At 37.9% G+C, this 15,861-nt stretch overlaps 1 protein-coding gene across 2 annotated transcripts in view; it reads left to right on the forward strand.

Annotated features, from left to right (window-relative positions):
* Positions 1-969: 969 nt before the first annotated feature.
* The window catches only part of KCNH5 (potassium voltage-gated channel subfamily H member 5), a 281,080-nt gene continuing 266,188 nt past the window's right edge, over positions 970-15,861 (forward strand). For both annotated transcript variants that reach the window (XM_033109621.1, XM_033109620.1), the window contains exon 1: positions 970-1,373. In XM_033109621.1, the coding sequence (XP_032965512.1) occupies positions 1,301-1,373 (73 nt within the window). In that variant the 5' untranslated portion in view covers positions 970-1,300. The remainder of the gene's footprint in view (positions 1,374-15,861) is intronic.

Below are 15,861 nucleotides of genomic sequence, written 5' to 3' on the forward strand. Positions count from 1 at the left end.
CCAGCTTTTATACTCTGTTTCTAATGGTTCCACTCCTGTCCCCGGCTACGAGCGGATAGAGGGTTGTTAGAGACTAATCCTGTCCGTACCCCCTAGTCGTGCTCAGCTGTGCTCCCGCCACTTTCACTGTTTTTCCACCGCAGACGCTGTCAGCTGCACTCCCCTTCTCTCCGGTGTGAATTATTCACCCTCTTCCTGTGCTCCATGCGTTAAGTGCAACCTTTCAGCAACTTTGCAGCGGTGGCTGGGCTCGCCACACGCCTCCCGCGCTCCGCAGCCCTGGAGAAGCTCCTTTGTGCGGCTGAAGCACCCGGCGTCAGACACAGCCTGGGGCTCAGGGGCCGTTCCGGCACCTTCTTTGCGCTCCGACCCTCTCTGGCTCTGGCTGGGGCGTGAGCGGTAGGGCGGGTGCTGCCAGCTCCTGTGTTGAGCTTCGGGAGCCGAAGCCCTGAGGGGGGCGGTAGCAGCGTCAGGTGGCTGCTCTGCGTACCGCGCGCCGCCCCGTCAGTCCCTGCTCAGCGCTCAGCTTCAGCGGAGCGGGAACACCTCCACTCCGGCAGCTGCGTTTTGGGCTCGGGATCCCGGTGGCAGAGGCTGAGTTGTGGTCCGTCCGATTGCCCATTGCCGTTTCTGGCATCCGGCCTGCGTCTCCCACTTCCTCTCCCACTCCACGGCCCCACTGGACCACCAGCGCTTGCCTCGATCTCCAGGGAGAGAGGAGCGGCCACCAGGCGCGCAGCCCAGCAGAAGTTGGGCTCGGCGGGGCAGCCGTGATCCAGCTAGACGGGAGGGGTGGGGTAGGGCAAGGGGAGAGGAAGACGCGGTAAAGGGGTCTCGGTCTGGGATAGAAGGGACTGGAAGACAGGAGCTTGAGTTGGCTCTTCTCCGCCAGCCCCGGGGCGTGGGGCAGGGGGAGAAATGCTGAGCCCGCGCCCAGGCGACCGCCGCGGCAGCACCCTCAGCAGCAGCTTCAGCATCAGCACCGGCGGGACAGCGACAGCGGGGGTGGCGCAGGCGCACTGTGCCCCGCGGAGCCTGCAGTTTCCGAGCCCCGTGTGCGGCACTGCCACAGTCTGGGCAGCGGCGGCCGGGGGAGCGCTACTACCATGAACTGCCTGGTCCTCCTCCCCAGAGCTGCTCATCCGGGTCGGGCTGGAGACACAGTCAGGGGACCCCGTCGCCGCCGCCGCGCCCCCTCTTCTTTTGGCATCATCTTCTCCACCTTCTCTTTCTCCACCTTCTCTTCCTGCAACCCCCCCTCCCCCGCCGCGGATCCTGGCCGCTGCTCTCCAGACCCAGGATGCCGGGGGGCAAGAGAGGGCTGGTGGCACCGCAGAACACATTTTTGGAGAACATCGTCAGGCGCTCCAGTGGTAAGAAGAGTTGCAGTCCAAAACACCCCCACCTCTATCCTGCCCACGCGCGCCCCCATCCTCCTCATCCCAGCCCTCTGGTGGCTTCAGTTACTAGTTGGACCAGATTTTGGAAGGGGGTGGGAATGAGGTAGTGGTGGAAAGTTAGTTAAATACCCTCCTCCCAATGTACTCATCCCCTCCCACCTGTCCAGAGCCAGGAACAAGCGGGAAGCTAAGCGGGAGCGGGTAGGGTGTAGGTACGTCTGGAGAATAGAGTTGAGCTTCGCTTTGGTGAGGTGGTATTTTTCTTGTTCGTTCTCTTCCCACATTCCCCCCCAAGTAGGCTGCAGAGACTGAACAAATTCAGAGTTAGTTAATCCCAGTGCAAGGGTTTCCCTCAAGTTGGGAATGGCTGTGAAAGTGGCTACTTAAGATTTAAGTCTCTGGAATGGCTTTTGGGCCCAATGGACGCTGCTGAGAGGAACCTTATGTTGGGGAGAGTAGTTGGAATCGAACCTAATGAAGAGTGTAGTTGAAAAATGGGAAGGCAATTATTATGGTCAAATTTGTGTTTAAAGTTTCTTTTTTTTTTATTGTGCATTGGCCTATATTGATTTATATGATATTTGATTTGACTCAAACAGGAGAAATGTAGAAGGAAAACAACAGCTACTGTGCTTTGAAAGTACTAGAGAAAGAAAAAAAAAAACGCCATTCTACCTTGCTACTGGTGTTGATTTGCCTTAAAGTGTCTTTAAAATGCCATCCACTTGTACATTCATTTCCTCCAAGATATTCTGAATAGGGATGGTTATATATTTCACATTTTAAGACCTTAGAAACTTTGCATTTTGCTGAAATCTACATCTTCCACTTGTTTTAAGTACTTTTATATAATTTTCGGTTTTATAAACAAGATATGCAAGGTGTCATTTAAACTTTTTCCCTTTAGAGGCCTGTTATTTTATTGTGAGATCTCTTGCTTGGAGAATTACGAGAGAGACATTTCTGCATATTGACTGATTACAGTAGAGCTTGGACCAAAGCAATGAAAATAAACTATGCAGTCCCATAATTTATTGTTTATTCATTCATTCGTTCATTAAGTGAAACAATATTTTCTTGGGTGTCTTATACAACAGACACTCTGTGGGGTCCTTTGGATAAAAGAAAATGATTAAGACACTTCTTTTCTCAAGAAGCTCCCTGCCTAGTGAGCAAGACAGAAGCACTGTCAAATGATAATAAATAATTAAATATGCCTATGCTTTCCCTGATTTGGTAGATTAGATTATATTAATTCTTAGATTAGGATCTCTTCAAAAACTAGGCTTGCAGATATTTCCCCTGATTTGGGGACTATATATATTTAAAGGTCCCAAGGTATTTTTCATAAAGCTCTGACATGGTATTTGGTTTTAATTCGAGGCGTTTGACTTTATTTCTTCCACTATGGTCAATACCTGGTACTATACAAGTCTAGAGTAGACTTTTTGGGTTGGAAAAAAGTAGCTAATAGGCCTGGTCTAATTAAAAAAAAAAACGACACAACTATATTTTTAGCCATTCCAGTGTGATTTCAAATGTGGTTTTGATTTTTTATGATAATATAAAATATAAATTTATAACAGTAGGCAATTGCTGTGTTTATACATTACCTTGTATGGATATTATACAAGAACAAAGTACACGGGGGCTATTACTGTTAAAACAAACAGTTTGGGAAATTTAAAGTTTATTGGAATCAGTTATTTAAGATAGATCAGTTTTATTTAGCTTTCTCATCTTCTTGAGTTATTTCAACTCCTTGCACTTTGGTCTGTGAAAGGACTTTTCAGAGGTCTTAAAGAATAAAACCCGTAGGCTCTCTGTTGCTCTGCAGAGTAATCAGAGAGAAGATGACGGTTCCTTGACTGAAGTTTACTAATTTAGCATCTTTGGTTGAAACTTCTTATACAGAGTGGACCTGTGAGTCAGGTTTTAGAATACCTTTTATTTCAGATACACCATGAAATTAAGACTTACCGTATGTGGCTTAGAAATAGCTGCTTCTGTTACCTCCGTTTTACATCTCCCATCCCAGTTAATGAGTGTTCTATCTTTTTCACATGTCATATTCATAATTTTCATTGATTTCATGTTTCTTTCCATAGAAAATGCCATGTGTGAATGAAAATTTATCTGTTTTGGCATTTTACATACCACCTTTAATTGCTTATGGCTAACTTTTAATACCACTGCTCACAACCTCTGAGCTTTGTTTGAAATGTGTTAGATATTTGAGGTAAGTACTTGCGTGTGTATGTAATAAACACTGGAAAGTCTCAGTACCGCTTTTACAGGAAGAACCTCAGAAAATGAGAATTACAGTATTAAATTGGTTTACACATTCACGTGGGAGTATCCCACAGTTGTTGCCATTTCCATATGATTTGGCAGAGAAATAGAAAAATTCATTCTGAGAAATTGTTTAATTGAGACTAACAGAAAATTCCCTTCAGAATTCTCACAGACAGATCGAGTTTGTCACAGTGAAGATTTCATTATTCACTAACTTAACATTGAAAGTGAAGTGTTGGCAGAGCTGTAGTGGAAAAAGAAAGAAAAGGAGGCAGCACTGCTAATATATTTAAGTATTGGAGAGGTAGGCTGAAATTGTCTATTTACCTTTTACTCCATGGAATGCTTCGCTTTCTGATACAACATCATTTTCTTATAAAAAGATCAGATCATTTAGTAAGAGTCAGATGAAGTAGAAACATGTACATAAATATGCACACAGATAAACATACAGACAGTCTTCCACCCAAGTACAAAGATAGATGTAGAGGGAGAAAACTCTCACACACAAAGAGCAAAAGAGAGATGTAGAAAGTAAGAGATATACCAAAGGAGAGACGGAGGGAGGGAGGGAGGAAGATGAGAGAGAGAGAAAGATTAGACATGAAAGGGAAACAGACACAAAGAGAAAACATCAGGTATTTATTTGTCCATGGATACCACTAATGAGCTGCAATCTCAGCCAATTAGAAATCCATCAGAGAACTTCTTGATGGTGCAGAACAAAAGAGCAAGAAGTGTGTCGTATATTTGCGTATAGATTTTAAACCTGAGAAGTTCCTAATAAAATTCTAAACTCCTCATTTGCAATTTCAGAGAATAAAATGGTGCTATATTCTGTGCGCCAGTGTAGCACTGTTGCCTGTTTGCTGTTATTTTACACCTCCTGAGATTGGATTTTTATTTTTCTTATTTAGTTGACTCAGTTTGTTATGGGAAAGCATTTCAAATTATTACTGGAGATTCAAAGTCTATAAAATAAAATAATGTGGGCCATTGAGTAGGATGGATACACACATGCTTTATAGACAAATCCCCAAATAGTAGAAGTAAGGAGTTCCTTTTTTTTTCAGTTTTAAGATAAAAGACCAGATCATTTTAGACAAGTAAAATAAATTACAGTAATTCTTAGCATGTGATTCTAGTAGGTATAGAGAGCACATTATTACTCCAAGAAGTTGTAAAGGTCTAAAGTGTAAATGTAATAGCAAGGTTTAGATACATTTTTGGCTAGCAGAAATAAGTCGTAGGAAAGGAAAAGGGAAAGTTTGGAAACTCTGTGGTGAGTTCATTACACCTGTACAATGTCTCATAGAAGTCCCCACACCAGAAGTACTTATTGAACAAATCTGTGTCTGGAACATTACTAAGCTATCTTCCCTTATTTACATTTCAGTTATTTATGCAAAATACTCATCAATATATATTGGGCTGTAGGGAGCAGCAAAACTTATGGGTAAAGTGAAAATAGTTAAAATCAACAGTTTTTAGACTGTTAGGTGGAATTTCAGTTTAAAAAAACCAAACAAATTATTTCTAAGGCCTTCAATTATCTCTTTGGGCAGCACATTTCATTCATATGTTGTCTTTGTTGACAAATAGGCATAAATGGTTAGTTTGGGTGACAGTAAAATTGGTTGCCATTTTGAAAAATTATAACTTCAAAAATAATATATTTTTATTAGGAGTTAATAATTGTTCTTTAATGTTTTAAACATTATGAAAAGCTAGAAAATGTTTTTCTCTTTAGAGAAAATGGGCTCAGAAAAGAAGAAACATATGAGGTAGTATTTTATGAAACACTTAACTTTCAAGAGAAGAAGTTCACCATACCCAAGTTACCATTTTTCCAGACGTATCCCTGTTGCACGAGCTCTTTTCTTTTCTCAGTTATCCCTTATAGGAATATCCATAATTATTTTTGTGCTATAGTTAATATTTGTAAAAACTGAGATATTAAAGGAGAACCTGTAGAGGAGGAAATAGAGAACTAGTGATGTAAAAACAAAACAAAAAAGTAATAATAACTTTTAAGGATTATCCAATTGAAAAGAAATGGTTAAAAAAATGGACTCTTGATATTTATTCTTGAAAGATTTTTTCTTTCCTTTTTGTTTATTTTTTTATTACTTTCAGGTGTATAAAACAATGTAATAGTTAGACATTTATCATTTATATCCCTCACAAAGTGATAACCCCTCTCCCCCAATCTATTAACCCTCTGACATCTCATATAGCCATTACATTTCCACTGTCTCTATTCCTAATGCTGTACTCCACTTGTGAATATATATATATATATATGTATATATATATATACACACACACACATATATATATCTTTATTTATAGCTGACATTCGTTATTGTTCAGCTTCATCTTCAGGTGTACAGTGCAGTGATCAGGCATCTACATCATCCCTGAGGTGGTCTTGAAAGATTTTCTTAAACATTTAAACGGCTAGTCAGGAAATATGCATAAAATCACATGGTGTTTTAGAAGCATTAGTTTACCCAGGTCTTATAATATATTAGTTTCACTTTTAAAACACCATAGAGGTTGAAATTATATTGACAACTCCTAAAGTATATTTATAAATAAGTTAGAATATTGTCTCTTGCTTTAGAGCCTACACTGAGTTATATAATGAATGCAGTCCTTTCCTGACTACAGAGCTGTTTATCCGAGGACACTGTTATCTTCACTAGAATTGCCCTCTTTGTCTATATTTTGCTTAATTCCAAAAGTAGGATGTGTACAAAATCCATGTACCTAACCATCTTTTAACTGCCCTACTAACAGAATCATGTACGACAATATTTATTGATAGAAGGAAACAGCTGTGGTTGTTTTAATTGGCAGTGACTGAGTAGATTTCCAAAAAGAAGTCCTTTAGTTTAGTTTATATTTATCTTTGACTTTTATTGTTGACAACAGCTGTTTGCTAGCATGGAGAAACAATACTTCCACATTCTCCAGTGTCTAGCTAGGAAAAGGTTATATGTATTGTTCTCCAAAGCTCTGTAGTGAGGATTTACCACAAGAGGTCACTATAGGTTCTGTCACAGGTTGTCACAAGTTGTTAATCTCTTTCTTTTTGTTTTCTTTTTCTTCTCCTCAAGTTTGATTGGAGGTTAAAATCAATGTAGTTAGTTGTTAGTTGATGGTGACAACGTTTTGTGACTAAGTGAATGGAGTATTAATAAAAACAGTTTATGTAAAGGAATAAATTTTAAAAATTTGAGACTAGTATAACATTTACTTTAGCAGGTAAAAAAATTTATTGTAATAAACCATTTGATGTGGTGATAATATACGTGAAATACAAAGTTTTGCAGAAAAATGCCATATATGAGGTGTGATCAAACAATACGGTGAATGTTTAAGTGAAAAATTTGTAACTGTAAAAGACACATTGTCATTAATCTCCCTCAAAATACTCCTCCTCTCTTTGAACATACTTATCTCATTGTTCTTGCCACTTTCTGAAGCAGTTCTGGAAGTCCTCTTTTGTGAGTGTCTTTAGTTGCACTGTCGTGGCTGCCTCCATGTCCTGAATCAATCTGACTTTGGGGAAGAGCCAGAAGTCACACAGTGCCAGATCTGGTGAATAAGGTGAATGAGGACACACCGTAATATTTTTATTTGACAGAAATTGCCATATACCAGAAGCGATGTGTGACATGGAGCATTGTCATGATGGATGGTGATTTATGGCACACTTTAAAACACACCTTTTCTCAACCATAGCTCACTCCGAACTGACTGCACTGAACGAATTGGAACTTGTCACACACTGTAACTTTGACCCACTGCTTCCCGTATTGAAGATCCCTGCCTTTCCATTGGATGGCACTCAGCAGCAGCATTCACCCTATGTTTTGATCACAACGTAAAGTCTCCATGTCACACATCACTTCCTGGTATGCCAATTTCTGTCAAAGCATTATGGTCTGTCCTCATCCACCATATTCACCGGATTTGGCACTGTGTGCCTTCTGGCTCTTCCCCAAAGTCAAAATGACCATGAAAGGTGAATGTTTTGAATTGACTCAGGACATCGAGGCAGCCACAACTAAAGATACTCATGAAAGAGGACTTGCAGAACTGCTTCAGAAAGTGGCAAGAACGATGGGATAAGTGTGTTCGAAGCCAGGGAAACTTTTTTTTTTTTTAATTAAAATTTATTTGGGTGACAATGGTCAACAAAACTACATAGGTTTCAGGTGTACAATACCATAATACATCATCTATATATTACATTATGTGTTCACCACCCAGATTCAGTTCTCCCATCACCAGAGGAAAAGTATTTTGAGGGGGATTAATGGCAATGCGTCTTTTAGTATAATAATTTTTTTAATTTAAACATTCAGTGTATTCTTTGATCACACCTTGTAAATAATGTTCATACTATAAGGATGATATATATATTTATATTTCAATAAAAATTGTCCTCTAGCAGATGTCTTGATATAATTTATATTAAATTGATGAAGTATAATCAGTTCATTAGAGTGCTTTGACTTTATTAAATGATAGTTCACAGATTTACTTTTATCTAGGATATGATTCTAGTATTTTGATGTTATCCATCCAAATTTTCAAACTAAAATATAAAGCTCAGACAAATATTCTTCAAAGTTCCCTAAACTTATGAACTATGTGATTAGAGTTTTAAGAGTTTTTGTTTCCTGATATCAGAAAGCCTGAATCTAGATTTTAGGGATCTTTTTTTTTTTGGGTAGGATTAGAAACACATATTGGGAGAAGCTTTGAAATGTCCTAAACAAAATTAGTTTTAATGGAAAAATTAAAATATGCCATACAGCAATTTTATGATTAAAAGAGCTATGTTGTAAAATCAAATAAACATAAATAACAAGTCACAACCAAAAACCAGTGGCAATTGTTGTGGAAATTGAGGTTAAAGAAAGTAGTCTTGATGTGCTCTAAGAAATGGATATTTACAAAATATTTCCTTTACCGGTAGCAGAATAGAATTTTTTTTTTTTCTAATTAAAAGTTTATTGGGGTGACAATTGTTAGTAAAGTTACATAGATTTCAGGTGTACAATTCTGTAATACATCACATGTGTGTTCATCACCCAGAGTCAGTTCTCTTTCCATCACCATATACTGGATCCCCTTTACCCTCATCTACCACCCCCACCCCCTTACCTTCTGGTAACCACTAAACTATTGTCTGTGTCTATGAGTTTTTGTTTCTTCATTTGTTTGTCTTGTTCTTGTGTTGTTTTCAGTTTTACATATCACATATCAGTGAAATGATATGGTTCTCTACTTTTTCTGTCTAACTTATTTCACTTAGCTTAATAATCTCAAGATCCATCCATGTTGTTGCAAGCAGAATAGAATTTTTAAAAAATCTCATATTCTTGTCACACACAAAAGAAAGAAAATTATAATTATTTGAGGTGATGGATATGTTAATTCGCTTGATTGGGGTAATCATTTCACAATGTATATGTGTATGAAAACATCAAGTTATACAACTTAAATATACGCAATTTTAATTAGTCAATTAATACCTCAATAAAACTGAAAAAATATCCTCAGTATATTCCACCAAATACTTTAGTTTAATAATGTGTGGCATGATTCCTTTTTATCATTGAGGAATGACTACAAAGAATCATTTAAATATCCTCATTTTTATGTAATACAGAAGTTACTATTGGAAAATAGTAACTTGAAAAATATTTGATTGAATGAGGGCAGTGATAATACTATTATATAAATCAATGTATATTTTAGACGTTAGTTTAGTATTTGGTTGTATGTGGTTACTATTACTGAGAAAGAGACATATTGTATACATCCCAGATAGTAGTTTTGTGATACAAGTTTTCACATGGAAAAAAGTAGGAAAATTAAATAAAGAACAACATAATGTAGAAAGAAAGAGTAGTTGAAAAACTTTGAAATTTTATTGAAATGATAAGTACTATGTACTAAGTCCTATTGATTTCAAGAGATAAGTGATTTGAGCACTGAGTTTAAGTGCACAATATCAGTTTCTAGAGGTAATGACATATAACTGGGAAGTCATGAAAATGCTGGTATATGAACTAAGCTCTGTAAGGACATGGATCATACCTTACGCATACTTTATATCCTCAACTGTGAAGAGCACATAGAACTAAGTACTAATTGAATAAATGCTGTTTAATTTTGTCTCTTAAATTAAACAAGTCCATAATTGTTGTTTCCAAAACAGTGCTGATTAAATCTATTAAGTCAGCTTGTATAAGTACTTGCATAGTTTAAAATATTTGATGAATGCATATATCTGAAAATGGAAATCGCATTGTATAGGACCAATTGATGTGTCTCATGAGAACACGAGAGGCGAACATGTAAGTGACCTCATGCTTATCTCCTGTTCCAACTTGGTGTGCAGCTGAAATGTTTTCTATCACTTTTATTCTAATCTCCAAGGGCTTAAAAGCTGGACTATTTCATACAGGAAAGAATGGTTTAGAAATTTGTAGATTCTAATTAAATTATTTTTCTTAACAATTTTGCACTTAGGAGTTATGGGTGGTAAGTTTCATGATTGCAAATCGATGCTTACCAGTTTAAGTATCTCCTGAGTGAGTTTTGCCTGAGAACAGCTTACAGTCCTATACCATACCCAGTGGAAGAGGGAAAATGGATTCTGGCTATTGAGAGACTGAAGGGCCAGCCTCACATCACCAAGTTTAACTGAAAATCAAACAACTCACTTGGATTGAAGGGAAAACCTTTATGCTGATCTTTTCTGTCTGCTGGTATATTTTTTATTTGGAGAAAATTAAAGCACAGTGAGTTTATTTTCATATATTTATAGCAGCGAGAGAATAGAGGAATTCTTCAATGAGAATTAAATAGTCTCAGCATAAAGTCCCCTAAAAACAACACCCATCCTTTTCTTGACCCTCATACACTTTCTAGTTAATCATTTATTAATGCAACAAAAATGTATTGAGTGCCTACTGTGTGCTAGGCACTGATCTAAGCACTGGGGATGCGTAATGAATAGAATGAAGAAAAATGATGTTTCTCCTTTTTTTAATTTTTCATTTGTGGGGCAGTGTGCACATTGGTTAGGAGCCATAGGTCTGGAAGTTTGCGTTGGAGTCCTGGCTCTGATACTGACTAGTTCTGTGACTTATTTATCTGTATCTCGTTTTCTCCTCTGTAAAATACAAATAATAATAGTACGTTGTTTATGGTAATAGAGTAAGGATTAAGTGAGGTAATATGTACAAAGTGCAGAGAACAGTGTCTGGCATATAATAAGCACTCTATCAGATAGCTGTGTTGTTAGTTATTTATCATTTAGATGTTTAAATCTATGACTGCGCCATCTGTTGTTGATGCCTCTAAAATTTGGTCACCATTTCCTTTTGCATCTCTTTTCAACTGATAATGATGAAGCTTCTTAGAAGGTTATAAGTAATCATTCTTGTGAATCCAAAGGCCTTTTATTTGTCCATATTTTCTGGCTTTGTAGGATTTCACACAATGCTCCCCTACCCTCTCCATATCCGTGTTCATCTCTGGGATTTCATGTCTTTGCACTTTCTCCTGCCCTTTTTCCTGGATTCCCTTTCTATTCCTTTTTCCGTATCCTCTTCTCCCCTCCATCCCTGCTCCCTTTTCCTCTCCCCTCTCCTGAAGAATCACTAGTCATCCAGGTTCAACCTTCAACTGTCTTTCTTACATCTGTGCCCTCCTTTTTAGAGCAAGCTTGTCCTCTGTGCTTGCTTTGTCCTCTCTGGGCTCCAGTCCCATGTTTCCAGTGGCCTGTAGACTTTCCCTTCTTGTACTTCTCACAAGTCATCAGTGTGGCCAGAATTGAATTTATCATTGCTTTTGTCTTTAGTCTTAGTTTCTTCAGTATTTCCTTATTTCTGTCAAAGGCACTGAGATGTGATTACCACTTACCAGTCCTTAGTGGTAAGAATTTTGTCATGTACTGTGTGCAGAGTAAGTGAATTCATGCTTGTTCACTGTACTGACTCATCTCAGGGCATGAAACATGTCCCTATCTGATATCACATGCAGCCAATATATATAAGCATGATGGACCAACAAAAGAATTACAGGTCAAGAGAAAAGAGTTGGGCTTGGAAATAAAGTATCTCCACCGAGAATGAGGAATGAAAGGTGCGCTACATTCTCCTTATTCATTCCTCAAGTAGGCTCTCTCTCTACTAAAGCAACCATAGTCAAGGTACCTGGTAATCTTTCTGGAACTCTGTGGGGCGTTTCCAAGCTCAGAGAACAATGCTCTCAACAGAGCAAAGGCGTTTCCATCTTGATGACACAGACTCCCATCCTGGCTCTAGCCCTTACCCACAGGGACACACTACGACTTTTCAGGATTATACCTACCTTGCAGGGTTGCTGGAAAAAACTCAATAAAGTCACAAATGTACAGATCTTGCACTGTGCTTCATCATAATGAGGGCTTAATAAATATTCACCTTTTTCTGCTTCTCTAGATAAGGTTAGGTTAGGGAAATTTTTCTTTTTTAACCTGAAGAAAGCAAAGTAATAATAATTGATAATTTCAGAAACTGGTGGAGGACCTGAGCTTTAAAAGTAGTTGGATTCACTTTACCAAGGGCTTATTTGGAGGAAAAAAACAAAATACCAAACAAACAAACAACCAACCTTCTTCTACCCAACAAAAAAAACTTAGAACCAAAGACACATCAGTGCTCCTCCTTGGCGGTGCTTGGAGAAGCCAAGGGAGAAGGCAGAAATGTCAGCCTCTTTTTGTGATTGGCCCAGTGAAATCTGGCCAAAGGAGAGAAATGAATTTGTGATCTGCATCTTTCCCTTGAACAATTAGCTGCTAGTGCAAAGGTAGTAGAAATTAAAAAAAAAAAAAAAGGACAAAGTTTTAGAAAATTAATTGCATTGTAAATGCATTCAGTAAAGACTTGCTTCTGTTTTTCTACCAGGTGTACAGGTTAGACTAGTCTTTTAATTGAAATTCTTCATTAGTTACCTTGCCATTAGTGTTTGAGTGCCTTAAAAGGTCAATGTCAAAGAAAATATATAATCTTTTCAGAACAGATGCAATTCATTTGCAAAAACAAGGTTTATTTGCAAGATTGAAAAATGATGCTTAATCATTAAATATGTGATACTCCCCCCTGCCGATAAACACACCTTGACTGATTTAGCTTTTATCCAAGATTATATAACTAGTGAATGTCTTATGGCTTTAAGCATTTAAGAAATTTTATTGTAATAAAATCCAGTAGAAAGTTGTCATTACCTATATTCAGGTAAAGGTTTTCAGTTGTATTTTGAGACTGAATCCTATAGGCTGTTATTGCAGTTTTATTTTTCCATCTAATGATTCTGACCAGCGTACATTTTAGAAACCCATGTTCTCATGAGCAAAACACCAACTATTAAAAGTAGAACCTTGGAATTGTTGAGCATTCTTTGTATGTGTGTGTGGAAATATTTTTATAATAAAATTACTATTATTCCAATTCCTAGAATTTCAGAAATATGAAATATGTCGTGTTCTGAGCCACTTTGGCTAGGTGAAAAAATAATGCCATCAAAAAACACAGAAACATAAAAATGTGCCTTTGATCTTGAAGGAGATGAAAAGTGGAGTCATATTTTTAACTTTGATGATGGCTGAATAAATTTAAAAAGATTAACAGATACATTTTGCATATTTCAAACTCCCACAGTGATGGTCTACTTAATGTTGCCGATATTATTATATAATAATTAGTCTCAATGTGGAAGGTACAAGTGTTTGTGTATGTATACACACACATATACACACTTTATATATATACACATACACTATATATATAAACACATACATATATACAAGTATATGTATATACATATATATGAGTATATATATTATATATATATACATTTTTTTTCCCTTGCTGTAGAGCTGTAGGATAAAGTGTTTTTGTAAGGACATAGGACATGAAAGATACCAGCCTTTTATTCTGTTATTGATATGGTGGAAGTGGGTAATACACCTATCAGAAATCAGCATTGTGGATGTGAGCATGACATATAAATTATTTATGCTTTTGTTTAGCCATCTGTGCCAGGATGTTATTTACCCCAAATAAGATGTGTTATATGTGCTTCAGTGTTGTTCAATTGTTACTGTTCTATGAAATCTCTCACCCAGAAGACAAGTTAAAAAAATTATATATGCTCTATGATTTAGATTCCCAAGTTTCCAGAATGCAGGGAAGTCTTAGGAACACCCATTTTTTTTTTTTTTTACAGAATTTTCAGTTCTTTGATGAAAAATACCTAGCACTGTCCTTATCTCTATTCTTGACAATGTCCATCTTTGCTCTAATAATTACTTATTGCTTTAAAGAGGAATCAGAATTTTTATATTTGATTTGCTCATTTAACAAATATTCATGGGTTTACGGTGATGAACAAACAGAGATGGTCCCTGACTTCATGGAACTTGGAGTCTGGTAGGGAGGCAGACATTCCAAAAACTCATATCAAATATATAATTACAAATTATGGTAAGCATTTTGAAGGAAAAGGGGAGGGTGCTGTGATGAAGTATAACAGGGACCAATTTCGATTGGGAGATGGTGTCAGGAAAGCCTTTCTAAGGAAGTAGTGTTAAATTGACACCTAAAGTAAGAGGTAACTAGATGGTAAGTAGGCAGAAGAATGTTTCAGGCAAAGAGAAAATAGGTGAATAGTCCTAAGGAGAGAAAGAGAAAATGAGTGGCTATTTGTAAAGCTTAAAGGCCAGTGTAGTTGGATTGCAGTGGGCAAAATAAGAGAAAGGTTGGCAACAGGGATGGAGAGACAGCTGTTCAGGGTAAGGCTTTTGCATTATATTTCAAATGGAGTGGATAGATCTCCTTGCCACATGGGTGACTTGTTGTGTAACAATAAATTGAGTTGGAAGCAGGAGGAGGTGATATTAGGGGACCAGTTAGGAGACTGTTGTGATAGTCCAGGCAAGAGATGATGGTGGCTTGGCTTGGGATGGTAGCAGTAGAGATGGGGCAAAGTGGATGCGTTGACGTGTTTTGTTAGTAGAATTATTAGAGTTGAACTGGATAGCGTGAATGAAGAGGTGTAAAGGATGACTTTCAGGCTTTTGGCTCAAGCATCTGTGTATAGATACAGGTAGAGAAGATTTCCCTAAGATGGGGAAAACTAGAAGACAGCCAGAATGAATGATGCTGTAGAGATCACCTGCCTTGTCACTTTGTCATCTAGCCCCCTTTCTTTCCTTGAAATAAAGAATGCAGCCAAAGGGAGCTTAGTGTGACTGTGGACAAAGGTGATTTCTGCATCCTACTTACAGATGTTCAGGAAAAGAGTATCACAGGCCAGGTAAGGAGCTTAGTCAGACTGGTTGTTTTTGTGGATTAGAAACATGTAGTTTCAGATTTTTATAAGAGGTTGATTTGGATCAGAAACAAAGTAAATTTCAAATAAAACCAAAATCCCAAACCCAAACCTAACTTTATAATGAATATTTGACAATCAGCATTGTTGAAATGCCTTCTTCAACCAGTCCCTCTTAGAAAAAAAACGTTCATGATTGCTACGTGGATTTTATTGTGTTGCTTTTAAGCTTCAAATTTCCCTTCTTGGTCACTGATTTTTGGAAGGTGTGTTCTTTAGTTCTTTGAATCAGAGGATTGTGGAGGTTGGGGTAACACTTGGAGCTCTGAACACCTGCACTTAAGTCTTTCCTCATGGAAGACCCACTGGTGGGCCTTGATCCAGCAGAGCAGCTTGAAATAGCCCGTGGCCAGGATTCCGGTTTCCACCTGCCCTTCTCTTGTGCCAGGGTTTTAGGGCTTTCAGAGTAAGAGTGATGGTTTCTGGCTGGTGTGCTTCCTCAAAGGTAGGACTCAATGAATACAAGCAGAGGGAAAATCAGGTTGACTTTTCTCAGAAGCAGCCGTAGACCTTGGAAAAACTATAAATTAGTGAAAGTGTTTTGTTCCTAACTTCTTTTTGTGAACTTCTTTCCCTTTACCTCCATTCCATGTCTTCTCTCTTCATCAGCACTCTAGACTTCTTTTTCATTTTAGCACTTCTTAAAATACCTTAAAACTTCTCTGCTCTAGTGCTCTGAAATATCTCTCTCTAGGGTCATTTA

This window comes from Rhinolophus ferrumequinum, chromosome 6 (assembly GCF_004115265.2).
Source record: "Rhinolophus ferrumequinum isolate MPI-CBG mRhiFer1 chromosome 6, mRhiFer1_v1.p, whole genome shotgun sequence".
Classification (NCBI taxonomy): domain Eukaryota; kingdom Metazoa; phylum Chordata; class Mammalia; order Chiroptera; family Rhinolophidae; genus Rhinolophus; species Rhinolophus ferrumequinum.